General features: G+C 26.8%; 7 protein-coding genes and 1 pseudogene across 8 annotated transcripts; 4 read left to right on the top strand and 4 right to left on the bottom strand.

Annotated features, from left to right (window-relative positions):
• Positions 1–91: 91 nt before the first annotated feature.
• Positions 92–2,140, top strand: MKS88_003790 (uncharacterized protein; the record flags this gene model as incomplete). The annotated part of the gene is made up of 1 exon (XM_067216914.1): positions 92–2,140. One exon carries the CDS (start codon positions 92–94, stop codon positions 2,138–2,140), a length of 2,049 nt encoding a protein of 682 aa, XP_067072601.1.
• A 637-nt stretch (positions 2,141–2,777) lies between these two features.
• On the bottom strand, positions 2,778–3,609 carry MKS88_003789 (uncharacterized protein; the record flags this gene model as incomplete). The annotated part of the gene is made up of 2 exons (XM_067216913.1): positions 2,778–3,397; positions 3,606–3,609. 2 exons carry the CDS (start codon positions 3,607–3,609, stop codon positions 2,778–2,780), a joined length of 624 nt encoding a protein of 207 aa, XP_067072600.1.
• A 4,041-nt stretch (positions 3,610–7,650) lies between these two features.
• MKS88_003788 (60S ribosomal protein L27a) lies at positions 7,651–8,598 on the top strand (the record flags this gene model as incomplete). The annotated part of the gene is made up of 3 exons (XM_067216912.1): positions 7,651–7,815; positions 8,150–8,418; positions 8,493–8,598. 3 exons carry the CDS (start codon positions 7,651–7,653, stop codon positions 8,596–8,598), a joined length of 540 nt encoding a protein of 179 aa, XP_067072599.1.
• A 705-nt stretch (positions 8,599–9,303) lies between these two features.
• On the bottom strand, positions 9,304–11,954 carry MKS88_003787 (annotated as a pseudogene). Its single transcript has 5 exons — positions 10,710–11,954; positions 10,433–10,540; positions 10,123–10,236; positions 9,723–9,730; positions 9,307–9,535 (listed from the first exon to the last, which is right to left on the bottom strand). Coding segments are annotated over exons 1-5 (1,704 nt in total).
• Positions 11,955–15,324: 3,370 nt separating this feature from the next.
• On the top strand, positions 15,325–16,266 carry MKS88_003786 (malate dehydrogenase; the record flags this gene model as incomplete). Its single annotated transcript, XM_067216911.1, has 1 exon — positions 15,325–16,266. The coding sequence occupies one exon, from the start codon at positions 15,325–15,327 to the stop codon at positions 16,264–16,266; it is 942 nt and encodes a 313-aa protein (XP_067072598.1).
• A 1,123-nt stretch (positions 16,267–17,389) lies between these two features.
• MKS88_003785 (rhomboid protease ROM10) lies at positions 17,390–19,553 on the bottom strand (the record flags this gene model as incomplete). The annotated part of the gene is made up of 8 exons (XM_067216910.1): positions 17,390–17,480; positions 17,693–17,771; positions 17,961–18,010; positions 18,142–18,254; positions 18,451–18,538; positions 18,706–18,752; positions 18,924–19,032; positions 19,294–19,553. 8 exons carry the CDS (start codon positions 19,551–19,553, stop codon positions 17,390–17,392), a joined length of 837 nt encoding a protein of 278 aa, XP_067072597.1.
• Positions 19,554–21,956: 2,403 nt separating this feature from the next.
• Positions 21,957–23,151, top strand: MKS88_003784 (trafficking protein particle complex subunit 6A; the record flags this gene model as incomplete). Its single annotated transcript, XM_067216908.1, has 2 exons — positions 21,957–22,839; positions 23,120–23,151. The coding sequence occupies 2 exons, from the start codon at positions 21,957–21,959 to the stop codon at positions 23,149–23,151; spliced, it is 915 nt and encodes a 304-aa protein (XP_067072596.1).
• Positions 23,152–23,707: 556 nt separating this feature from the next.
• On the bottom strand, positions 23,708–27,146 carry MKS88_003783 (heptatricopeptide repeat-containing protein; the record flags this gene model as incomplete). The annotated part of the gene is made up of 2 exons (XM_067216907.1): positions 23,708–25,178; positions 25,501–27,146. The coding sequence occupies 2 exons, from the start codon at positions 27,144–27,146 to the stop codon at positions 23,708–23,710; spliced, it is 3,117 nt and encodes a 1,038-aa protein (XP_067072595.1).
• Positions 27,147–27,402: the final 256 nt, after the last annotated feature.

The raw sequence follows: 27,402 nt of genomic DNA, 5'->3' as shown, positions 1-27,402 counted from the left end.
AAAATAAGTCGGTAAACTGTGGCAAAACAGAATAAAGGAAAAATACAGGACAATAATCAAATAAAGCAGTAAAAAATCAGAGCGGGAGAAAATGAGGATAATATGCACACCGAATATATATGCAAGTGCTACTTTGAAGAGTAGAATTTTCCCCAGATCGTTTGGAATACAAGTTAAGAAATGCGAGGGATATATCCTGCAATTTGACAAATACAGCTGTTATTTTACAGTGAGGCGTAGTTTCATAAGAATTGATAAAAAGTTTTATAACACGAATAATTCGGAAAAAAATTTAAATGAACTTTTAAACAATGTTCAGAAAATTCTGAACGACAATAATTTTTTTGTGTATATTAAAAATAAAGAAAGATATGATGAAAAAGATATATCTTTTAAAAAAGCAAAAAAGGAAGAAGTAGATATGTTTAAATTGTTAAACTTATTAAATAAAATATTAGTTTTAATAAATGAAAAGGATAATTTCAAAATAACGATATGGAAAAGTCCCATATTTCTTGACTTCTTATCACTTATTAAGTTAAAAATGTCTTTTTTTAATTTTCATGAAATGTTTTTATTTGCATTATGCTTTTCGAAAATACAGTTTATACCACAAATGTTGTTGGAAGAAATGATATTAACTATTAAAGAAGAAAGATACTTACATAATTTTTTCAAAGATGATATGAATAAATTTTTTCAATTTTTATTAATTTTATCAAATATGAAAAATATAAAAAATGCATCCGTAAATTTAAACTTTATCACCTTTATAAATAATTACATTCAAGTAATATTAAATAACATTAAAAAGGAAGAAGCTAAAAATGAGGGGGAATTAGGACACTATCAAAATAATAATAATAATGTTCTTGGACAGAATGAAGGAGCATATAGTAGGGAAAAGAAGTGTATAAGTCTGGATTGTTATATGCTGCTGTGCACATCCTTGTGTAATTTGAACGTACGAAATGTAGTGCTATTACACGAAGTAAGCAATGAAATTGTAGGTATATTGGATGGTAAAAATTTTGATAACATTTTAGATAAAAAATTCGAAGTTGATATAGCAAAGAAACTAGTGAATATATATCTATCGTATGCCACATTAGGTTGTACTAACTATTATTTTTATGATCAGTTAAACGCGTACTTGTATAATGTAATTGAATTGCTGCCAATGTCTAGCTCATTGACTCTACTATTATCCATCGCTACGTTAAAAGAACAAGCAGATTTTAATTTTCCATTGTGCATTTTGTCCATATTAGAAAAAAAATTTTTAAATAAATTTTATTCTCTTGATGGTAAAGATTTATTGTTATTAATTTATTTATATACCTACTTAAAATTGTATATTTCCAATTATCATTCGTACGTGTGTATGTTTGATTACCTATTTAATATTGAACATTTTAGTGCAACAAATGAAGAGGACAAAGTAAAACTGTTCCAAATTTATGTTTCACTAACTCATGATTATGAGAGAACTCAAGGGGTAGGCATGTTAGCGCATGGAAATTTAGACTGTCAGATGAGGGAAACGGATCAGATGAGAAAGACAAATCAAACGAAGGATGAGAAAACAAATTTGTCAACTGAACAAAATGATAACGATGACAATATGAACAAGCAATGCGACAGAGATGCATTATACAGTGTATATAAAATAAACAAAATAGTTGTTGAAAAATTAGAACAAAAAGGAATCTTGCAGAAAATTCAAGAAAATATGGAACTAGGTAGTGAGCAAGACGCAACGGATCTAAAAGAAGAAATACAAGATCAAATAGACAAATTACAAGTCTTACTAAACACCGATTTTAACGATACAATATTTAAAGTAAAAAATATAAGGAAAAATAAAACTGTGCATAATTATTACTTAAGTCATATTTATTTAGACATAGAAAAGGAAAGGGATAGTATTAAAAAAGATTCTCAAAAAGTTATTATTAATTTTTATATAAATAAGCTAGGTAATGATGTAAACAACCAAATAGATATTTACACAAATATGAAAAGACAACACATAAAATGTTTAAACATCAAATATATTTTGGTTGACTTACAACAGTGGAAAAATTTTACGCATGAAGAGAAAAAAAAATTCTTGATTTATGAGATTATGGGTGTCTGATTATCCCACCGCTTGGTCCTGTTCGCTTCTTTGCACTTAACGTACTTTGATATATGTGCCAATAAATAACTATGATATTTATGTGTATTAAATGTGGTATTTTTATGATACTTTTTTCCATTTCACTACTTTTTTGTATAGCTAAAAATTAAGTGGCAAACATGAGTTGATCGCTGTCTTTTTTTTTTTTTTTTTTTTTTTTTTGCATAATGAGGTAAAAATGCTAAACAGATAGACGTGTAGTAGGCCATTTTTTTTTTTTGTACATGTTCATATATTTTAGTTTGTAATTTTAATTTACAACAACTTAATCAATAGTGTTCTTTTATTGGAGTTTTCAAAAAATTAAAAATAAAGGGAAACACAAAATTTTATTGGAAGTATATGCATAGGATAAATTTATAAAAAAAATACGTTTAAAATGTTGGGCATTTTTAAAATGGAGAAAAATTGAAAAAAAAGAAAAAAAGAAAAAAAGAAAGGAATACAAAATAAGGGGGAAGTAAATGTACACGTATGTGCATGTATGTCCGCGCCTGTGCTTGTGCGCGCGAAGGTTAATGTCAAACGAAGCAGCTGTGCTACTATATATAATAAATACAGAATGAAACAAAAAGAGCGTTTGTTCGAAGTTTATCTAATATTCTTCAAAATATTCGTCAGCACCTTCATTCTCGTATTCATCTTCATCATATGATAAATCGCCATATATCATATCTACTTCATCTTTATAATTTTTCATGGAATTTTTTACTTCATTTGGCTTTTTTTTATTTATTTGTGCATATCTTTTTTTCTTTTCTCTTTGTTCAATAATTTCTTGTATTTTCCTATTTACACATTGTAACTCTTTATCCTCTAATTTTCCATCACATGCTTGAAGAATAATTGATAGAAATCTTTCTATAGCTACACTTTTAGCTTTACATTTTTGTATCCTAGATGCTAATATTTCACCTAGTGCTTCACAATCTTTTATTGAATTCAATGGTGTGCTTTCTAATGTTATTATTTTTTCTTGTATTTTTGATTTAACTGGAGTTTCATTTTCTTCATTATTAGTTCTGTTTTTTATTTTAATATTACTATTATTATCACTTATATCTAAAAAATCAGCAATATCATCTAAGTTGTTTTGTAATATTTCTTTTTTAATTGCATCGTCTTTTGATGTATATTCCGTGTTGAACACTTCCCTTTTTTCGTCATCATCATTTAACCACTCGGTCCAGTCGTCAACTTCGTTTTGTTCCTTATCTGGAAAAAAAAGGAAATTAATAGCAGCGTGAATTAAGCGAACATATACAGGTAAGCCTGTGGGTCCACATACATGTGTACATATATATATATATATATAAGTTTATATGTTAGAGCATGTGTTCATGTTATAACAAATTACAAATGCGCAGTGAAATCTCCCTAGTACGGGAAAAGAACGCATGGGCTCAAAAAATTATAAACTTACCCATGATAACAGTGAAAGGTAAACAAATCAAAAGAACTTAACTTTATCTACAACGAAAGAACTACGAAGCAAAACATCTGAAATCCAAATTCCTGGAACTATGAGATTATAAAATCTATCTTAGAGTTACATTAAAAAGGAAATATATATATATATATATATTATACATTTATATATATATATATATACTACGAATAATATTTGAGATAAAATACTTAAACGTAGTATCACGAAAAAGTTAAAAAAAAAAAAAAAAAAAAATATTTTGCGATCTCCCTCGCATGCATATATATTTATACTTAAATGTTGAAACATATATATTCTGTGGATAAATCAATTGAATTTTTTTTTTTTTTTTTTATTGAACGAATAAGATAAAAAACAAAAATTCTTTTATGAGGCTTAATAAATTATTTGACTTAGCCGTTTTTTTTTGTTCTTTTTTATATTGTATTAACATATCATTTGACTTGCCCTTTTTTTTTTTTTTTTTTTTTTTTTTTTGTATTGTATTGTATTATTTTATTTTAAATTTATTAGCAATGTGTTTTCCCTGTGATCCTTTTCCTCATTAGCATTTTGATCAGGCAGAAATACGCATAGTTTTGTGTTATTACGATGGTATCATTACCACTGTATTATTATATGGTTTGCTTTACCCCTTTGATCTAAATATTATATATTTTTTATAACATTTAGTACAATTTTTAATTGTTGTAAAAATGAACACCACATAAAAAATAAAGGAAAAAAATTATTTCTTATGTGGTTAAAATCTTTTGGTACATTGTACATATAATGAATGGGACAGGTGGGAATGTATAGTATGCATTAAGATAAAACAGGCAAATAGGCCCTTTTATATCCTTTTTTTTTTTTTATTTTATACATTGTTTAAACATATTTCATTAAGAGAATTTCGCTTATTTATGCCTCAGCTGACCATATGTAAAAAACATATTTAATGCTAGAAAAGTTGTTACAGGCATATTGCCATATTGTTATATGCACATATGTACATACATATATAATCACACATATATATATATATATATATATATATATATATATATACTCCCATAGGCGATTTTATATAACTGTACATATTTTTTGACTGTTCTATGCAACATTAAGCCCTTATTAATCCTTATATATTTAGAAATGCTAAACCCAATGGTATATAGGCAATGATCAAAGTATTATGTTATACGTGATAGTGGCATACTTATATGTTCTATAAAGTGGGGGAGGTAGTAGGACATATATGTATTAAATGAAAAGAGGGATAGTTATGAGATTTCCTTTTTCTTTTCTTTTTTTTCCTAAATAAACTGCTTAACTCCCATACCACACACCTCCTATACTGTCATATGTTCATTTGACAGTAGTACGTAGAAACAAAAAATTGAACGAATTTGTTAAAACATTTATGTATCCTTTTATTTATATGTATATTAGTACGCTCGACCTTAATACCATTTTATATGAAATGTATTTAATAAAGGGAAAAAAAAAAAAAATAATAAAAGGGTAGACGGAAAGGTACATGTAAATTAGTTCTATAAAGATCGCTCATGCCAATATGCTTTTAAAAATTCCATTCACAAAATGTATAAACAATCATTTCTTACGGATGATGTACCTGCATACAAATAAGATACCTATGGCGCTTTTTTTCTCTTCACACAACAGATAGGTAAAACAAAAAAAAGGAACAAGAAAAGGAACAAGAAAAGGAACAAGAAAAGGAACAAGAAAAGAAACAAAAAAAAGAACAAGAAAAAGAACAAAAAGAAGAACAAGAAAAAGAACAGGAAAACGAAAACGAAAACGAAAACGAAAAAAAAAAATGAGCAGAAAAAAACGAGCAGAAAAAAAATTTGTTCATTTAAAATTTTAGGGAGCCCGTTTTAGTGTCATAAAAATGGGAACGACAGCAAAGAATGTGGAGGGGATCCATCACAACAGAATGCATATTCTAATTTGCTCTTCTGTTTATATGTTTTCTGTTGAGTAGTTAATATTACGCTTCGTAGATTTCGCGTAAAATATGTATGCACATACATATATATATGTACATATAGGAACATACATTTATGTTAGTACATTTGTTACATGCCTAATAACTTTTCAAAATAATATTTTGGAAAATAAAAGGATAAAATGAACTTATAAATACGCTCAACAGGCACATATCTACTTTCTATTTCACACAAAATCCGTTCCTTTCTATCTGTTTTTACGTTAATTGTTCTGTTTGCCTCTTTTTATTTTTTCTTACGTTACATATGTATTATCTCATTTTTGTTTAAAATTCGGGGAGGGCAAATACACACCCTCACAAACATACATACGTACGTACGCATATACATATATATATATTATTATCTTTACACAGACTGCAGCTGTTTGTTCTAAACTTGATATGCCTTCATAATACCCATGACAGATCTCTACGCTGTACAACATATACCAATGGATTAAAAAAAAAAAAAAAAAAAAAATTAAAATTAAAATTAAAATTAAAATGGCATTAGTCTTTTTCCCTTATTTTATATAAATCTTTTTAAATATGCTCTTAGAAAAAAAAACATTTGAGCATTTGGTACGTTAAAAAATATGCTCACTTTTCTTTTCTTATTACCTATATATTAATGCAAAAACTTAATTAGCACTAAATTAATGAATTCCCATATATATAAATACTACTCATACACACTCACTGATTTATGTTTTTCACGAAGGTGGAAAGGGCAATACGCGAAGGAGTAACATATTAACTTATGCGTTCAAAAACATAAAAAAGATCGTCAAAAAATGCGCAGTTATATACTTTCACATATATAAATAGTGAATACAAAAATTTTATTCCGTTGAAAAATGATACGTTAGCATAGACTAATTTATTGTAAAAACTTTTTCCGTTTTTTTTGTATATTCCGTTTTTTCTGTATATATTGTTTTTTCTGTATATTTTGTTTTTTCTGTATATTTTGTTTTTTCTGTATATTTTGTTTTTTCTGTATATTCCGTTTTTTCTGTATATATTGTTTTTTCTGTATATTCCGCTTTTTCTGTATATTCCGTTTTTTCTTTTTTTCGTTTATATTTTAAACAATGAAAAGCACTGTACCGTTTACCCCTTATGGCACCAATTTTTTAATGTACATTATGAATATAAAAATAGTATATATATATATATACACGTATTTATAGGAGAAAAATAACTGAACAAAATAATTATGAACACATTTTAATTGAAAAAATATAAATGCATATAAAATAACAGCTTAAGAAAAATACAATAAAAAATTAAAAAATTAAAAATTGACACATAGGGTAAATTTGAAAATTACGTTAAAGTTCATCATAAGCAAAATAAAATCGTAAGGGTATTTAGCTTGTTCATATAAACATATATATATAGGTACAAACTTGTAACTTCACGTTGCGACACTTTCAAAAGGCATAAATTAAAAGGAGCCTTAACTACTCAAGGTATATTTAAAAAAAAAGAAAAAAAAATGCAGTCAGTAAAAAATGTATGTAATATACAAAATTGGCAAAAGAAATAAAGCAAAGCCAAGCAAAACAAAGTAAAACTAAGCAAAACAAAGCAAAGCTAAGCAAAACAAAGCAAAGCTAAGCAAAACAAAGTAAAACTAAGCAAAACAAAGCAAAGCTAAGCAAAACAAAGCAAAGCTAAGCAAAACAAAGTAAAACTAAGCAAAACAAAGCAAAGCTAAGCAAAACAAAGCAAAGCCAAGCAAAACAAAGTAAAACTAAGCAAAACAAAGCAAAGCTAAGAAAAACAAAGCAAAGCTAAGCAAAACAAAACAAAACGATATCATGCACTTTAGCATGATTCCTTAGAAGATAAAACGAAATGAAACTGAGTTCATTTTATGGAAAATATTTTTTATGCATAATTAAAATTTATACAAGTATGTATATGTAAACATATGTTATAGTTTTATTTTTTTTTTATTTTTTTTTTTTTTTCACCCACTCCTTTTTTAAAGCATTTTTTATAATAGAATAAAATATGGCAACTAGATTTAAGAAACACAGAAAGAAGAGAGGACATGTATCAGCTGGTCATGGTCGTGTGGGAAAGCACAGAAAACATCCAGGTGGAAGAGGAAAAGCAGGGGGTATGCATCACATGAGAATAAATTTCGACAAATATCACCCAGGGTACTTTGGAAAGGTATGAACAAATTAGAAGAGAATGGTCACGTATACCACATGTGCATAATTATATACATTAACGTGATAATTGTATACAAACATTTTGTGTTAAATGAGTTAATCCATGGGGGAAATGTTGTCTTAATTTTTAAAAAAGGATAATTTTCGTATCATTGTTGTGTATTCCCCCAATTTCAAATGACATCTCGTATATGCTTATTTTTTACACACAAATAAATGAGATGTATATGTGCATTCGCAAAAGTGTATGAATATGAGTATGTATAGTATATATGTAATATGTGTATGCTCAGTGTATATGTAATAATGTATTTGTGTACCTTTATGTATAGGTCGGTATGAGGCATTTCAATTTATTGAAAAACCGTAAATTTTGTCCAACAATAAACATCGATAGATTGTGGGGTTTGTTACCAGAAAAAAAAAAAAAAGAATTTAGTGAGAATAAAAATATTGTTCCTGTTATTGATGTGACAAGGAAAGGATACTTTAAAGTGTTAGGAAATGGGGCGTTAAGATGTGGTCAGCCCATTGTAGTAAAAGCAAGATACTTTTCTAAAAGGGCAGAGAAGAAAATTAAAGCAGTAGGAGGTCAGTGTATGTTAGTTGCATGAATTTAACGTTTACAAAAAGGTGTTCTACCTTTTTTTTTTTTTTTATTTTCACCTTATAAAGAAATGACAAAATGGTGAAATGGCGAAATGACGAATTGGTGAAAGTTGTTAATTATTCAAGACATAAAAGGAAAAGAGAATTGAACGAATTTCTGTACATATGTTAAGTGGACGCTTGTTGTGTATAGTTGTATATATGTATATATATGTAATGCATTTTTGTTTTTTTTTCTTTTTTTTTTTTTTTTTAAATTTCAAGTGCAGAAACGAAGCACGAAAATTAAAAAAAAATTTCAAAAGGTTGAGCAGAAAGGACAAAGGAACAGCATACATATAAACTAATTTAAAATGAAAAAATAAATTAAAATATATATACAAAAAAAAAAAAATGAGAGTAGCAATAATTGACAACAAAATAGCTAGATAAAAAAAAAAAAAAATAAATAAAATAAAATAAAATAAAGGGTAACAATAATTAACAACAACATAGCTAGATAAAATAAAAAAAGAAAAATTATGAACAGTAATAATTAACAATAATATAGCTAGCTAAAATAAAAAAAAAAAAGTCTAAAAAAAAATTAAACTGACATTTTAGATCATCCTTGGGAAATAAAATATACATGCTATTTTAGGTACTCATATAATTAGTGCGTCCTCATTGAGGAAGTGCAGTTAAATACCGTTACATATATAATCATTCGTTTAAATGGAAAGAGTAAATTTGTTAGAATAACAACGGTCGTTGTATGTATGTGTATGTGGATGCAGGTGCGAGTGTGCCTATATGTATATGCGTATGCCTGTATGTCTGTATGCCTGTATGCACGTACGCCTTATACGATTATACATATGAGGGCATTTTAGGGATCCTATTTGAACAGTTTTGTTGCCTTGAAGTGCTGCTTGTCAATGTTGTCTGAAGCAGTGTTACTTTCCAAATCTATTTCTTGTCCATCGTATACCTCATCGCTAATTTTAAAAAATTTTGAAGGCACAGATAAGCAACTAAGGCTGCACTTTTTTGGGAAGAAAAATACGATGACCGTTAACAAGTTTATCACTAAAACGAAGTATAACAACGCATTGTTTGCATATGCTTGTCTGTTAAAAAGGTAAAAAAATAGAACAAAATTAATGTGAGTACGGATGCTACGTAATGGCATATATTGTGTATGTAAGGTGGTATAATACCAATTAAGCACTTCTTGCAATTTTTACCATATGAAAAAAAAAAAATTTATAAGAGCAAAAAAAAAAAACAAAATTAATTTTCCTTACCCAATAATACCAAGCTTTCTTAAGGTCAGGTCAAAAAAAAAAATTGCGTGAGAGCGCCTTGAATAAGCGTTAAGTATTTTCTAAGACAGACACAGTTATGTATGAATAAATGTGCCTATAATGCACATACTTACATATACATACTACATATGTACACACATTGCAACGTATAACGACGAATATGCACAAAATGAAGGGGAAAATGCTTCATGAACAATTGTCATTTTGCCCCCAAATGCCCGCAGATAGATAATGAGAAATATTTTCATATTCGCATTTATCACTATTATTATTATTATTATTATTATTATTAAAAATAGTAGTAATAGTAGTAGTAGCAGTTGTAGTAGTGGACGCTCCATTTCCATTTTCATATTTTTTTTTTTTTTTTTTTTTTTTTTTCTTCCTACCGTTGAGAATAACGCCGCTCCAGATGAAACAAAAAAAAAAAGGCATATGTTCAAAAGGAAGGAGTTCAAATATGTATCTTTTTTTTCTAAAGCAAAAACAAGTCCTAGATGGAGCTGTTAAAAAGGGAGATTGAAAAAAAAGGAAAGAAAAAGAGGGAAAAATAAAATAAAATAGTTCTAATAAATAATAATAAACGATAAATAGTAATGTATCAGAAAAATATGTTCCTCGGCGCAGAAAGGAGTGTAACCACTTTTATTTTACTCATTCCATGTACAATGTAAGCTCCTCCACTTTGTTTGCTCTTACCTCGGAGCAGAAATAAATGAACCCAGACAATGCGCAGATAAGCATATAGGACGCAATCAGTGTATAGATGATCATCGAAATTACGATTAAGTTGTTTTTCACAAAGTGCTGTAAAGGGAAAATGGAAAAAAAAAAAAAAAAAAATGTATAACATAACAAACAAAATGTAAAATGTACTATATGAAAAGCAAAAAGCAAAATATAGAACGAAATAATTGGCTAGTTGAGTATTTCCTTTCCCTCTAATTCATTTCACTACATATATGCAGCCTATCACCTCTAGAAGAATGTCCAAAAACATGGGATTAAAAGAAAACCTATTCCCTCCCGTCAAGTCTAATATAATATAAAAAATAATATGAAGAACAATAGCTATACTTACTATTAAAAAAAGTATGCCAAGCAAAAGAGCAACAAATGAATAAACTTTATTTGTAGGGTTATTGTAGTTATCTAATAGATTTTCATAGTCTTTTTCTAGTTTATGCACCATATAACTGAGAATTTTTTTCTGTCTCTTATATCTTATATATTTAATAAACGATATGCAGTAGTTCACTTTATATATTTGCTTCCTTTCTGTTTGTAACATTTCTGTAATGTTCATTAGCCTGGTTGCTTTTCTATTTATTAATGAGAGCTCATATTTGAAATCATCTTCTTTTATTTTTTTTTTTCTGTATATATATGATCTAATTAAGCTTAAGGGAAAGGACGCCAACCCGATTGCAACGTAAAATGAAAAAAAATGAAGCCCGACAAATAACATAAATATTACAATATAGTCGTTAAAATTTAAGTCTATATTCACTTTGATATTTGTATGTACAATGTTCTGACAACTTTCGATTTTTCGAATATTATATTTTAAAAAGTCCTTTTTATTTGTGTTTTCAATATAAGGGTACCATAATTTACAATCTTGTGCATCTAATGATATGGTAAATTTTTTAACAGCCAAGTATGTCAAGAAAAATAAGCAAAATGCTAAAACAAAGGAGAAAAAAGTGGCTGATAATATTTTTGAAAAAAGCTTCTTATATTTATATATGTCCACTTCATTGCCTTGTCCTGTATTACGCCTACTACTTCCTTTCTTACTCTTAGTATTGCCATAACTACTGCCAAAATAATAATTATTATTATTATTATTGTTATTGTTGTCATAATTATTTCGCCTATGGGAGCGAGTCTGCTTTTCTGGCTCTAAATAAATAGTGTTTGTAATTGGTGTTAAAAAAAAAATGAAGACTAAGCATGCCCAGTAATAGGATCTATATAAGGTAAATATATTTACATATTTTTTTATATCATGCGATAAATTATAATAAACATCAATCGGAAGTAATATTACCGTATCCCAACACAGAACAAATCCTATAACAACAAGAAATTTTATAAAAAAGTAAATAGATCGATTCTTTTCGTCTTTACGGCTGTATACTACTAATGCTCTCAACGCTGTTATTCCTGATAAAATTAAGAAGCCAATAAAAAAAGCTAGCAATACATACTCGTCCATTCTGTTGCAACTTTTCTATATAAATAGGGGAAAGGGGCCAAAACGCACGGCATTCGGAGGGAGGCAAAAAACGAACAAGTAGGAGCAAACAAGTAGGAGAAAACAAGTAGGAGCAAACAAGTAGGAGCAAACAAGTAGGAGCAACCAAGTAGGAGCAAACAAATAGAAGCAAACAAATAGAAGCAAACAAGTAGGAGCAAACAAGTAGGAGCAAACAAGTAGGAGCAAACAAGTAGGAGCAAACAAGTAGGAGCAAACAAGTAGGAGCAAACAAATAGAAGCAAACAAATAGAAGCAAACAAGTAGGAGCAAACAAGTAGGAGCAAACAAGTAGGAGCAAACAAGTAGGAGCAAACAAGTAGGAGCAAACAAGTAGGAGCAAACAAGTGGGAGCAACCAAGTAGGAGCAACCAAGTAGGAGCAAACAAGTAGGAGCAAACAAGTAGGAGCAAACAAGTAGGAGCAAACAAATAGAAGCAAACAAATAGAAGCAAACAAATAGAAGCAAACAAATAACAACGTACAAGTATCAACAAACAAATGACATCCACCAAATAACACCTAACGAATAACAAACAAATAAACGTAACTGACTAAAGGATAAAAGAGCTAAAATGCACGCTTTGCGCATTTGTTTACAGAGAAATGGGCACATCAACTTGTTCCTGCTCCTGCACTTCCTTTTCTTTTTTTGATTTTTTCTCAATTCAGAGTTATTCGCCGTTCTTCACAATGTCCATACTGATTGAATGCTCCACATCGTGTATGTAAAGCAATACTACGTTTAATTAAGCAGTAATATGAAAAATGCAAATGTTTTTTAAAAAAAATATACTTCAAAAACGAAAAAATAAAAAAAATTGAAAATACATAAATGCCAGAATTCCAAATGTAGAGAAAATAAAAAATTATGACCTCAAAAAGAATAACTTAATTTGTATATCACCCAAAGTATTGTGTACTATATATATATATATATATATATATGTATATTTGTACATGCACATGTAAAGGTAGAATTATTCAGTCGACGCATTTTTTTTTTTTTTTTCTTAAATTAATTTGGCTATTTGAAAAAAAAAAAAAAAAAAAAAACCAGGCACAAGCTTCCTCTTTTTTATCGTTTGTTTCTTTAAGATATTTTCCTTCTTTTTTAAAAAAAACGTTATTTTGAATTAACAAATAACATTTTTACTTACGCAGATATAGGAAAATTGGGGCAAGGCTAAATTGCTTTAAGTCGTTTTTCTTAGGTTATATGCAACATTCAGTAACAGATTAATGAGAATACATAATAATAAGATATTCGTTCTTTATCTTACAACTTATAAGGGGATGGCATGTGCCGCATATCACTTTTATTCATATAAATGATTTGATGAAATTTTGGTATATAGCACACGTAAGATGAAGAAAAATTTAAGATCTACATAATATTTTTTTTTCATTTTTTCCAAAAGTTGGATACTGTAATTATCGTTTTCCCCAAAATTTTGTAAAAATTGGAAGTGCAAAAATGGGCAAGCTGAACTTATCAAAAATGTTCGTAAATGAAAATAAAATTGTACAGATACTGTCTCAATGTGATATTTTTTCGTAACAGTTTATATAATTTATGAACGTACAGACTTACATATTTTTCCCATACTTTTTCAAGAATTAATGGGTACATGGGAATTAACCGACTAAAAGGCAGTATTCCTGCTTGCACATATATATATGTCTACCTTCGTTTAAAAAGGTCCTCTCCCCATGGTACATGTGTGCATAGGCGTATGCATAGGCGTATGCATAGGCATATACATACGCATATACATATGTATATGTAAACAATTACGTGTATACATGCAAAACTACGCACATAATTGCGTACATAGGAGGGTACACAAATGCATACATACGTGTACTTACAGTTTTAACCATTTTGGTAGCAATTTGTAATTTAAAAAAATTATATAAAAAAAAAATTGGGAAAAAGAATTTTAAATTTATATGGCTTCTTACAGTACCTCATCGTTTACACGTAAAATATAAAAATATGCATTATGTGGAAAATTGAATTTAAAAAAAAAAAAAAAAAAAAAAAAAGTCCGAATTGTAGGTGTGTATATTATATATTAAAACATTTGTATATTTTTAATGGAGATCTACATACATATATGTGTACTATGCTCTCATAGCGACAACTCATAGTGGCATTGTAATTTCATTTTCTTCTTTTTCTCTTACGAATATGCCTATTTTAAAATCCATCTTTTTCACTTTCTGATTGACCACTTAGGTATAACAAAAGAGGTACACACATTCCCCCTTTGTTATTAGAAAACAATAATTAAAAAAAAATATATACGCGATATATGTATTATATATGAAAAAAAAAAAAAAAAAATTACTTTTCTTTATCTTTCTTATTTTTTTACATTTAAATGACGTAAGTATTTTTATTTATCAATGCTTAATAGGAAGGGTGTATAAAACGTTGAGCTGCACATGTGTATATATATGCATATGCATGTATTTATATATATATGTATGTATAAAAAAAAAAAAAAATTTGCCTTGCATAATCATGCGATTTGCAAAACGGGATGAACTTACAATTTTATTCTTGAAATACATGTGTACCTATGTATATATATGTATATAACGACCTTCACTATGCCTGATTTATCTTCATTTAAAATACACGAATGTGATAAAAGAAGAAAGAACGAATATTTAAAATTATGGAAAAAGTACGGACAAATTAAAACATTCATTTTTGAGTAACCACCTTGTTCCACCCTTTCCCTATTCGCTCAAAGTGAATGTGTTATTTCATTTTGTATGCCTATCACCTCTACAGTGTGTTCCTGCTATCTTTATATTAAGTGCCTTTGTATTTACGTTCATGTTGAAGGTTATTTTAATTTTTTATGCTCAATGTGTTAGCTTTTATTTTTATTTTTATATGTTAAGGTTTATATTTTTTTTCTCATTTTATTTTATTTTTTATTTTTTAATTTAATTTTTTTTTTTTTTTTTTTTGTGGAACAACTATATAAGTTTCAGAAATCTTATTATCTTTTTCTGCTCTTCTGTTGCTAAAATATTTCATTTCCAAATTTTTTTATCTTTTTTTCCTTCATCATTGTATTTTTCCCCTCTTTTATTTTATTTCGCCTTATTTTTTACCATTATTTTGTGCCATTTGATATTATTCAATTTAATTTCGTTTAATTCTGTTTTATCTCGCTTCATTTAGTTATATCGTATCCTCATTTGGTCTCTCGTTTTTACTCTTTTTTTCATTTTTTTTCATTTTTTCTCATTTCTTCCCACTTTTTCTCCCATTTTGCCTCTTTTTTATACGTGTCCTTTTTTCTTAAAAATGCCGAAGATATCGCTTATCGGAAGTGGCTATATAGGAGCCCTAGTGGGTCAGTTGTGCTTGGTGGACAACCTGGGGGATGTTGTTTTGTATGATGTAGTGCAGGGGGTACCACAAGGGAAAGGATTAGATTTAAAACACCTTAGTACCATACTAGGGGTGAATAGGATAATAACAGGTACGAACAATATTGAAGATATAAAAGATTCAGATGTAATTGTAATAACAGCAGGTGTGCAAAGAAAAGAGGGCATGAGTAGAGAAGATTTGATAGGTGTAAATGGAAAAATTATGAAAAGTGTAGCTGAGTCTGTGAAAACATATAGTCCAAATGCATTTGTTATATGTGTAAGTAATCCACTTGATATTATGGTAAATGTATTTCATAAGTATAGTAATTTACCGCATGAAAAAATATGTGGTATGGCTGGTATATTAGATACAGCAAGATTTAGAACATTACTAGCTGAAAAATTAAATGTTTCACCAGCAAATATTAATGCAATCATTTTAGGAGGGCATGGTGATTTAATGGTACCTTTAGAAAGATATTGTTCTGTGTCAGGTATACCTCTTTCCGAATTTGTAAAAAAAAATTTAATTACAAGCAAAGATATTAATGAAGTTATTGAAAAAACTAGAGATATGGGAGCAGAAATTATTAAATTAGCTAAATCATCTGCTGCTTTTGCCCCTGCTGCTGCTATTGTTAATATGATAAAATCATTTTTGTATAATCAAAATAAATTATTTACATGCGCAGTTTATTTAAATGGTTTATATAAATGTTCTGATTTGTTTGTTGGTTCAACTACTTTTATAAACAACAAAGGGGTTTATCCAATAGAATTTCCCCTTACGCAGGAGGAGCAACAACTGTACGATAAGTCAATTGAGCATGTCAAAGTCAATGTTAAGAAGGCATTTGACATAATTAATTAAGTGTGTACTAACTTCCATGGTGTAAGTACAGTATAGCATAGCATACACTCTTTTTGCGTAAGTTTATATATATATATATATATATATATATATATATATATATATATACATAAATATATACACATGTACATATGTATATGTGGGAACGACAGCATGCGCAAAGGTGGTCGGAAGTGAATGTGTCAAAAAGTTGAGCTGATACGCTGCATACATGTTAACGTGTATATATGTTAAGCTGCATTCGTGATAACGAGGAAAAGTTTGTATTCCATAGTATGCTCGCCAGGTGCATATCCATTTTTACTTCTCATCTGATCTGTTGTATGAATGTGCATATTTGTCACTCTTCTATACGTTTTACTTTGCACTATTTACATTAAGCATATGAATTACAACGTACGAAAAAATATACATGCAGATTTAAGTATAATATTTCCTTTTTTCATTTAACGGTATTTCTTTATATTTTTAAGTTTACATTGGTGTTGATTAAAAAGAAAAATAAAATAAAAAAAAAATGTAAAAATGTAAAGAAGTATAACAATAAAGAAGTATAAATGTAAAGAAGTATAAATGTAAAGAAGTATAACAATAAAGACGTATAACAATAAAGACGTATAACTGTAAAGAAGTATAACAACAATAAAGACGTATAACTGTAAAGAAGTATAACAGTAAGGAAGTATAGCAGTAAAGAAGTATAGTAGTAAAGAAGTATAACTGTAAAGAAGTATAACCGTATGAATATACAAATTAAAATAAAAAAAAAATATAACTACAAAATAAATTTACAAAATAAATTTACAAAATATAATTATAAAATAAAATTATACAATAAAACCATAAAATAAAATTGTATAATAAAACTATAAAATAATATTATACAATAAAACTGTAAAATCATAAAATTTGTAGTTTTCTTTGGAAATTCTATTATGTCAAAGCTTAACAATAAAAGGGATACCCTCATATTTTAACGTGCACATGAACATATTTGTATATAAACACAAATGTACACACAAAAGCATACACAAATATACGCACAAATATATACAAACGTATGTACACCCACACACATGTACAAACATTATGTACACACGCACATGTGCACATGTTCATCCCTCTAACATTTAACAAATATTAAACTAATAAATGTACCAATTATTAACAAAAGCGTTAATGTTACAAAGGTAATTTTTACATTTTTCTGCGGCCTATAAAATTAATAAAAATTGGAAATGTGCAAAATGTTATCATGTGACCATATTGTATAATAATAATGAAAAAAGACATATAATACATAAGCTATACAAAAATTACAAACACGATGTATAAAATATATATTTTTTTTTTTTCAAGCATGCATTGAAATTATATAGGACATTTTAAAATGCTATTTTTTTGGCCTCTAAAATTGTTTTTTTACCCGTTAAATGATTCCTTATTAAAAATGTAAGGATAACTAAACCCTCCAAATATTCCTCCTATATTTCCAACAAAATTTCCTACAAAACAAGATGGGATAAAAAAAATATATATATATATATATATATATATATATATACAACTTCAATCTAATGTACACATTTAGAAAAAAAATTATAAGAACACATTTTTGTAAAAACAGAAATATAAACATGTGCTTAAACATATATAATACATATATTATTATTATATGCACATCACTGTCCTACCATTATAGGCAAACATTGATATGGTCAAATAAAGGGACAATACTGCAAATCTACAAAGTTAAGAACGAAATAATATATTAATGTTTTTCAGTTTACAGCAATTTATTTTGCTTTGTACTATTTTGTTCTGTTTTGTTTTATTTTAATTTTTTATTTTATTTTTTTTATTTTCTATTCATACATGAAACTTCCAATGACGTCCCACTTATCAGTCAGTTGCTTATAATTTGTTACAACTTCTTGAAGAAACAAACCCATAAATCCTGAGAGAATTGCAGTGATTCCCATATGCACCTAAAAAGAGAGCAGTGTGGGAATGTAAATATAAAAGCATAACATGATGCATGTACGTACATGCATGCATACGTACGAATATATACAAGAATACATATAATATATATATATATATATATATATATATATATATATATATATATTATATATATATATATATGCACTAATTTCAAATTAGAGCCTTTCGTTTCCTTACATCTGCGCATGGTGAGGTTGCAAGCATTAACAAGTGTCCGCACAACGTACTTAGTAACATAATCATTATATACTGTACTTTCCCATAGCTTTAAAAATAAAAAAGAAAAAGGTGAAAACATGGGTACACGTGGATGTTCATACGTACATGTTCACATGTAGATTTCACATATACGCACTTCAAACGTGAATGAATAAGCTGTGTAATAAACTCTATGTTATATGTAGTGCTTTTTTTTTTATTATTAATGGTTACCTCTTTTCTACTACTATTCCAATGTTCATTAAATAATATGTGTTAATCTATTACAAAAATAAAAAAAAAAAAAAAAAAAAAAAAGGGTTAAAAAATACATTTTATGTTTTAACAATGTTGGTGTATAATAATATATGTGCTTAATTATGACACATCAATATAACATCGACATTATTAGCTTAATTTTTTTTTTTTTTTTTTTTTTTTGTAAACTATACTATTAAGTTCCATATGCTCGAATGAAAAAGAGTAGCAGTTATTAACTTGTAGTACTGGTAATTATTTGAAATATAAAATCTGTTCAGCCCAAAACGTTTTAATACATCTCTAACAAATGAAAACAGTAATAAATAATATGAACGTGGGAAAATGCACGCAAGAATCAGTTTATTATGAATGACTTTTTCAAGTCATAAATGTGTTCTTGCTTTTCTCTTTCACTTGTTGCTTTCATCATTATACCATGTTTTACACCTTTACTCTACTGTTCATTTACTCGTACACTTATTCTATCTTGTTCTTTTGCTCTATTTTTTTAATTAATTTTATACATTTATTATTATTATTTTTTTTTTTTTTTTCCCTTACTCATCTATAAACAGCGGGTTTTTCCTGTTAAAATAAAATGCCTCCAAACAGAAGAAGCATAAATATAGAAGTAACGAAAAAAAAAAGGTAACACAAAAAATCGTAAATGAAGGGAATAAAATCTGAATAAATTTTATATCTTTCTTAAATGTTATATTAAAACTTCTTGTATATTTGTAAATTAATAAATTACTCGAATCATATGATGAGTTCGAGTTTACGTTGTTATTGTTATTATTTATGTTTGTTAGAAAACGCATTTTTAACTACATATTTCTGTCAAAAAGGAAGAAAAAAAAATAGAATAAGCTAAAATAGGATAAAATTAGATTTAAAATAAAGTAATATATGATAATATAAATAAATTTATAAACAGAGCCTTATGTTCCTTTGAAATAAATTAACAAGTATAAACAATGAATAGTTTTATATATAAGTAAACAAAAGGAAAATTGTAATTCGCAGACTCAAACATGCCTACTCAACTGTATTCATAAGTATTTTTTTTTATAAATATTTAATTTATATTCATTCCTAAAATTTTATATATATATTTACAAACATATATATAATTCATAGATAAACACAAAATAAATGATTTTGCATATATGCACAAATATATTTGCATACATATATAAATATATATATATATATATATATATATATATAAATTTATATATTTATATTAATTTTTGCATTTGAATCTCCTGTTACTACTTAGATAACATTTTTTTTTTACTTTAAAAACAAAATTCTTAAAAGTCGCTCTTAAAATATTCGGAACAAACAGACCTACTTATTATTGAATTTGTTAGAAAAATATCTACATTTATATTCTTTTTTTTTTTTTTTTTTTTTAATAAATATTTAATAAAATGTATATGTTTATTTAGTTGTTGCTGTATTTGTAAAAAATATATAACCTACCCATTATTGTTACGTGCATATAATACATATATATATATATATGTATAAGTAGTATACTTATATTGCAAAAATATACTTGAATGACATATTTTACCTATTTTTTGCCTTATCCAAAATTGCAATTTTAGTAGCTGTTATGTGTGCATTTATAAAACGAATTTTTTATTATGTTATGTCGTATTATACTATATTTCATTTTGTTTTATTTTATTTTGTTTTATTTTATTTTGTTTTGTTTTATTTTGTTTTGTTTTATTTTGTTTTGTTTTATTTTGTTTTGTTTTATTTTGTTTTATTTTGTTTCGTTTCGTTTCGTTTCATTTCATTTCATTTTGTTTTATTTTATTTTATTTTATTTTTTTGTTGAAATCATGAATTAAAGAAAATTTTTAAAGTATAATTTATTCGAAAATATATGTATGTATTTTAATTTATGTGAGTATATCCTGAATATCATTATTATTATCTCTCCATAGCATGTGTTTTACTGTATATACATGTGCATAATATATGTATGTACGTATGTATATGGTACATATTAATGCGTATTTACATGTATGCAAATATATATATATATATATATGTTTAAACTTGTTGAAGTTTAACATTTTTTTAATTTGAAAAATAAAAGGACTTTCTTTTCAATTCTGTACACTATGGTACAGTACAGTCTAGTACCTTCTGTTTTATTTTCAAGTGCGAAAAAATGAAGCTCAAAAGTAATGTACACTTTGTATATATTATTATATTGTATTATTTATGCTTGTATTATTATGTATGATTGTAGGTATGTGTGCATGAAAATATATTTCACAGGCATACCTTAGCACTATTTATTCCTATGAGCAAAGAACATTTTTCCCATGTATGACACCGTCATATTTGAAGCTTGCTTGTCTGTTCAGATATGTTTCCCCTTTTGCAAATATTTTCCAGAAAAATAGGCATCACAAAAGAGAATATAATTTAAAATTCATCGTTTTATATGTATAGTTTTTTGGACATATGTAATAATTTACTTTATCATTTATTTTTTACAGTTATTTTGTATTATTCATTTTTTACAGTTATTTTGTATTATTCATTTTTTACAGTTATTTTGTATTATTCATTTTTTACAGTTATTTTGTATTATTCATTTTTTACAGTTATTTTGTATTATTCATTTTATCATTTATTTTTTATCATTACTATTTATTTTTTATCATTGCCATATATTTTTTATCATTGCCATATATTTTTTATCATTGCCATATATTTTTTATCATTGCCATATATTTTTTATCATTGCCATATATTTTTTATCATTGCCATATATTTTTTATCATTGCCATATATTTTTTATCATTGCCATATATTTTTTATCATTGCCATATATTTTTTATCATTGCCATATATTTTTTATCATTGCCATATATTTTTTATCATTGCCATATATTTTTTCATTGCCATTGCCATATATTTTTTATCATTGCCATATATTTTTTATCATTGCCATATATTTTTTATCATTGCCATATATTTTTTATCATTGCCATATATTTTTTATCATTGCCATATATTTTTTATTTTTGACGTTTTAATTTTTTAATTTTTTTTTTTTATTTATTTTTCTGTACCTTTTATTTATCTTTTCTTTTTTTTTTTTTTAATTTATTTTTTATTATTTCACCCTTTTTGCCTTCCTTTGAGGGGGGACTATCTTTTAATGGTATTATTTAAATCCAATAAATAATATGAGTGAAGGGAAAATATCAAAGACAAGTCTATTACTGTTAATTTATGAAATAATTAATATAAATATTGACCTTTTGAAAAATAATGAATATGAGTTTAGCAGCTTTAGTAGCTCCTCAGATCATCATCAAGAAGACCGCAATGAAAAGAGGTTACCCTATGAGAATGAGGAGGAGAAGGAAAATGAAAAAGAAAGGAACAAAATAAATAATAACACTAATAACAATAATAATAATACTAATTGCAATAATGGTAATACTAATAGTAATAATAACAATAAAGGTAATCGTAATAGTAATAATAACAATAAATGTAATCGTAATAGTAATAATAATTATTATGATAGCAATAATGACAGTAACAATGACAGTAACAATGACAGCAACAATGACAGCAATATTGATAGCAACAATGAAATGAGCAATAATAACATATATGGACAACACTATAATGAGAGAGATAGAATAATTAATAATCTTATGTATTTAGAAAATAATAATGAAGAAAAAAATTATATAAATATTTTATCAAGTAAATTTAAAGATATGGGTAAAAGTATAGGTATAAAATTAATTGAACGCATGTTGATATATAAAAATGAATTCAACGATGTTAAGGATATTTTAAAATTTATAGGAAGAGATATATGGTTTATTTTATTTAATAAAAATGCTGATAAAATACAAACATACAAAAAAGGTGTATATATTGTTGTGGATAACGATATAGGCATGTATTTGAAACATCTTTTAATTGATGAGACAAATCAGAAAAATAATTTTATTCATTATTTTTTAATTTTAATTATTGGCATTATTAAAGGAATACTAAAGAGATTTAGGATAAAGGGCTATGTGACTTATAACCTGAATTACCCTCACTGTAAGGTGTTTTTGTTTTGCCCTAATTTGTTCTGCTTTGTTATTTTTTATTTTTTTTTGCGCATAAAGGGCAAAATTTTGGAGCATCGAAAAGTTGAATAGTTATGTTATGTTCATAATATTATGAACAAGCAATGTGATTTATATTTAGCAAGCTGCACATAATATTTTTCTATTTATTTATTTTACGGTATTTTTTTTCTTCTGCATAATGCTATTTATTGCGTTTTATATGTATGCTTATTTTTTTTTTTTTTATTATTTTATTTTTTTTTTTTTAGGCTCCTTTCAAATAAACATAATTGACGACTAACACGTAGACAAGGTGGAACAAATTCTTGAAATGCTTGAAAATGGCACTTGATAAGCAAATAATTTTCTTTAAAAAACGTTGAAAATGTATAAGGGTGTAAAATGCTACACAATAAATATCGAACTTTTTGAATAAAATAAAATAAAATAGGAAGCACCGGATGGGGCCGATCCACGGAAAAAAAAAGAAGACAACGCGGAACCGAATGAGCAAGTGAAAGGAAAATGTAAAAGCTTGAATGAAAGTGGAAAAAAAAAAAAAAAATACGTGAGAAGAAAAAAAATACAAAACAAAAAACACCTTAAAAAAGGTGTAAAAAAGGATATGTTTTTTTTTTTTGCAAAATTTAAAAAAGAATAAAATTTAATTCGTGAAATTTTTTGAAGTGGAACATAATTAACTATATTAATGTGCTTAGGGAAGAGTACATATGTAACATTTACTAATACGTACATATGCTTATACGTACTTTCGCTTTTACTTATATGCGTCTATACGCACTTGCACCGCACACATGCGCAATTTTTTTTTTTTTTATTGAGGCTCCCCCTCATTGTTATATCCTCTTTTTGATTATAATTTTTCCTGTCCTTTCATCAAAATATTCCCATTTGCTTAACCCATGGCATTTTTTTTTGAATAAAAATTTTTCTTTAAAATCGTTTTTAAACGGAATGGGCGACTGCTTCCCCCCCGCCTGTTCCCTTGCCTGTTCCTCATCATACAATATATTTGAGTCAGAAATAGACATGGTCGTATTTAATAAATCCATTTTGCTCCGATTTAACAAAGCATCATCATCATAATGAATGAATATTTGCTGTTTTTTTATTAACGGTTGCTCAAAATTTATTTGGTGCATTTTTTTTTTTAAAATTTTTTTTTTTATATTTTCCACATTCGCATAGGAAGGTAACAGATAATAATCTCTGTTTTTAATTGAGCTCTTCTTATCATTTGTAATATTTCCTTTCTTTTGATGTCCATTTTGTTCATAATAAATTTGTACAAAAGGATGACCATGTTCATTCGCGTTAAGAAGAAGGAAATTTTGAATTTCTTTTTTTTTCTCTTCTTTCATTTTATTCACATAGTTGAAATTATATGAACAGACATTTTGCAAAAAGTTTTTAATAAAAATTATTTTTTCATCTAAGCTTTCCAAAGATAAATAATTTTTTTTATTGAAATAATAATAGTTCGCATTTAACAATTTCATATGTCTTTTTTTTAATTCTATAAATCCATTTAAATATACCGAATTTGTAAGATATTTACACGGGGATAGTATATCGATATATATGTTTTGATCTCCTTTAATAAATATATCAAACACATACGGTTTTTTCTGTTTTACTATCTCAAAATTTTCGATATTCAAATAATTTAGTATACTTACAATTTCGTCATGTATGTTGCTTATACTTTTACTCTGGATTATATTATTCAAATTTTTTGATATGAACGTTTTAATTGATAATGGAAATTGATTCACAAAATTTTCTCTTTCCAGGGCTAAACTGAAGCAAATTGTACTTAATATATGTTTCTTCTTGTAATTAGTATTCTTTATATTATTATTATTCTTCATATGATTATTCTTCATATAATTACTATTCATATCATTATTATTCATATCGTTATTATTCATATCGTTATTATTAACAAAAGTAGCAGTATCCTTATATTCCATTTCTATAAGCTGATTAAAAAAAACTTGCATGAATTCATAATCGTATGTATTATTTATTATCATTCCCTCACCAAATATAACCAGCTGTTTTGTTGTAAAGGTACTTAATAATTCTTTTCCTTTTTCAAGACACATTTTAAAAAAAATCTCATTTTTATAATTTAATTTTGATAAATTATGAACAGTTAAGCTTAAATTTATTGCTGATATGTTGTCTTGTCTTTTCATTAAAATATCGCATAATATATCCAGCAATTCTTCGTCTCTTATTTTTAATTTCCCTAGTGTGTATATTATGTTAGTTATGTTTACATTATTCAGGCTTCCTGCAAACCTATAAATTGGAAGTGCGAAGGGGGGGGGGAAAACAAAAATGAAAGAAGCATTAGCATTTATCTTTAACGACTCTTATATGACCACTACACAATGAAAGGGCAGCTCCGCTTGTTTGAACATAAGTGCTGTTCGTTTTGTGCTTTTTACTTCTTAATTTTTACTTTTTGGTTCTCACTTTTTAGTTTTCATTTTTTTTTTTTTTTCCTCTTTTTTTTGTTTCCTCTTTTTTTTTTTTTCTTTTTTTTTTTTTTTTTTTTTTTTTTTTTTTTTCCTCTTTTTTTTTTTTTCCTCTTTCTTTCTTTTTTTCTTAATTCCATTACGTTCGAAATAGCCCTACACAGCATCTCACAAAGGTCTCGTCATAATATCCGTTTTTGGAAAGCGAGTAAAAGGATAGACACAAAGACAACATGTTAAACTCTTTTTCTCTGTTTTGAAAAATTGACGTTAAATACTTATAAATAAATTTGTAGTAGCCAAGGTCAAATTTAATGCTACTCAAAATGTACAGATATAAAGACAAGTATTTGATATCAATTTTTTTTATATTTTTTTTTATTTTATAATGGAATTTATAAAATATCTGGATTGGTATGAAATTCATTTTAAAATAATAATATAAAATTAGTACTGATATATTTGAATTTTCTAAAAAGATTTTCCTTTTATTTATAAGGTGAATAATGGTTCTCAGAATTTTCATGTACGTATTTTTGTATTCATCGTACTTGCCCTTGTGATTTGTTTCAATTACTCTACTCTTTACAGCTTTTCTATTCATTTCGTCGCTCATTGTAAAACTATTTATGCTCTTACACTGCGATTTTAACTTATTACTTGACAACTCATCCACCGCTTTATCGAAGTGATTTTGTTCGTGCCCTTCGACCATGCCGCTAGAACTATCACTCGAACTACGTCTCAATCTACTACCAAAACTTCCGCTCAATCCTTCACTTCTGCATAAAAACATATTTGCTCCCCTAACTTTCACATTGGACCTACGTATGTAATACAGCAGGGACAACATGTCTAAGCAGTTGAGATTACCCACATTCAATAGGATATATTTACATATATACAGTACATATGCATTAGATGTAGTAAATAAGGTGGAGTAGGAGTACAATATATAACATAAGGCGCTATTATTGAGATGGTTTGTATATACATTTACCATATTTATTTTATTTTTATTTTTTTTTTTTTCCTTTTTAAGTAATTCAATGGTGTACTGATAATCATCTTTATTACCTCTGTCTTCATTTATTAAAAGCTTACTTAGCTTATTGCTTTTATGCACTTTTATATTATTACATATAGCACGCAGTATATTCTTAAAGTATGTATATTTGTTTAAATGTATTCGCTTGTAACTTATGGACGTTGACAGTAACAAAGAAGGGGATGCATGTTCTATGTTTGCATTAATGTGTTCAAAAAGATTATTAATTATTTCTATTTTTTTTAAAACGTTAAAGCTTATTTTAGATTTACTCAAATTTTGCAATTCATATATATAAACACTTAATTTTACTTTATCTTTTATCTTTTCATATTCCTTCAATTTTTTAAGACTTAAAATTAATATATGTTCACTCTCTTTAGGTATATAACTATTCGTATATATAGAGAACACTTTGTTGGTCTTTAAATTTTTTTCTATTATTATCTTATCAGTAAATAGGTTTACATAATTATCTTCATTATTCTCACTGTTGTTTGAAATAACCGCTCCAAGGTTATCTTTCCATTTAGTTCCACTACTTTGTACTTCACTTCCCTTCTCACTTACCCAATGAAACTCATCATTATTACTTTTAGTACCATCATACATTCCTTTTATCGAACTATCTTTTAAATTATACTTAGAGCCATAAATAATATACGAGGAGTAACTAATCGTAAGTTTGTAGAACCAACCCTTGCCATAGTGTGGTCTCACTGCGTTTGCTAGTATATGCATTCTACGCATAAATATAAATAATTAAGTTTATGTATGTATATGGGCTCCTACACACAAATGCGAACACAAACACAGATACTGATACAAACATAAAACAGATAAGAACATAACGCAGATACACTTCCAATCCATCAAATCGCTGCAATTTTGCCTTCCGCTATATTTTTTATGCACTCACTCCATAACTCTTTCAGATTATATTTTCATTGATGCATGTTCGTTTGTGCCCTTTCATCTTCACATGCAAATTTGCAAT

The sequence above is a fragment of the Plasmodium brasilianum genome, chromosome 11 (assembly GCF_023973825.1).
Source record: "Plasmodium brasilianum strain Bolivian I chromosome 11, whole genome shotgun sequence".
In the NCBI taxonomy this organism is placed as follows: domain Eukaryota; phylum Apicomplexa; class Aconoidasida; order Haemosporida; family Plasmodiidae; genus Plasmodium; species Plasmodium brasilianum.
Note: the sequence above shows the minus strand (reverse complement) of the source record. Positions and strands in the feature narration are given on the sequence as shown.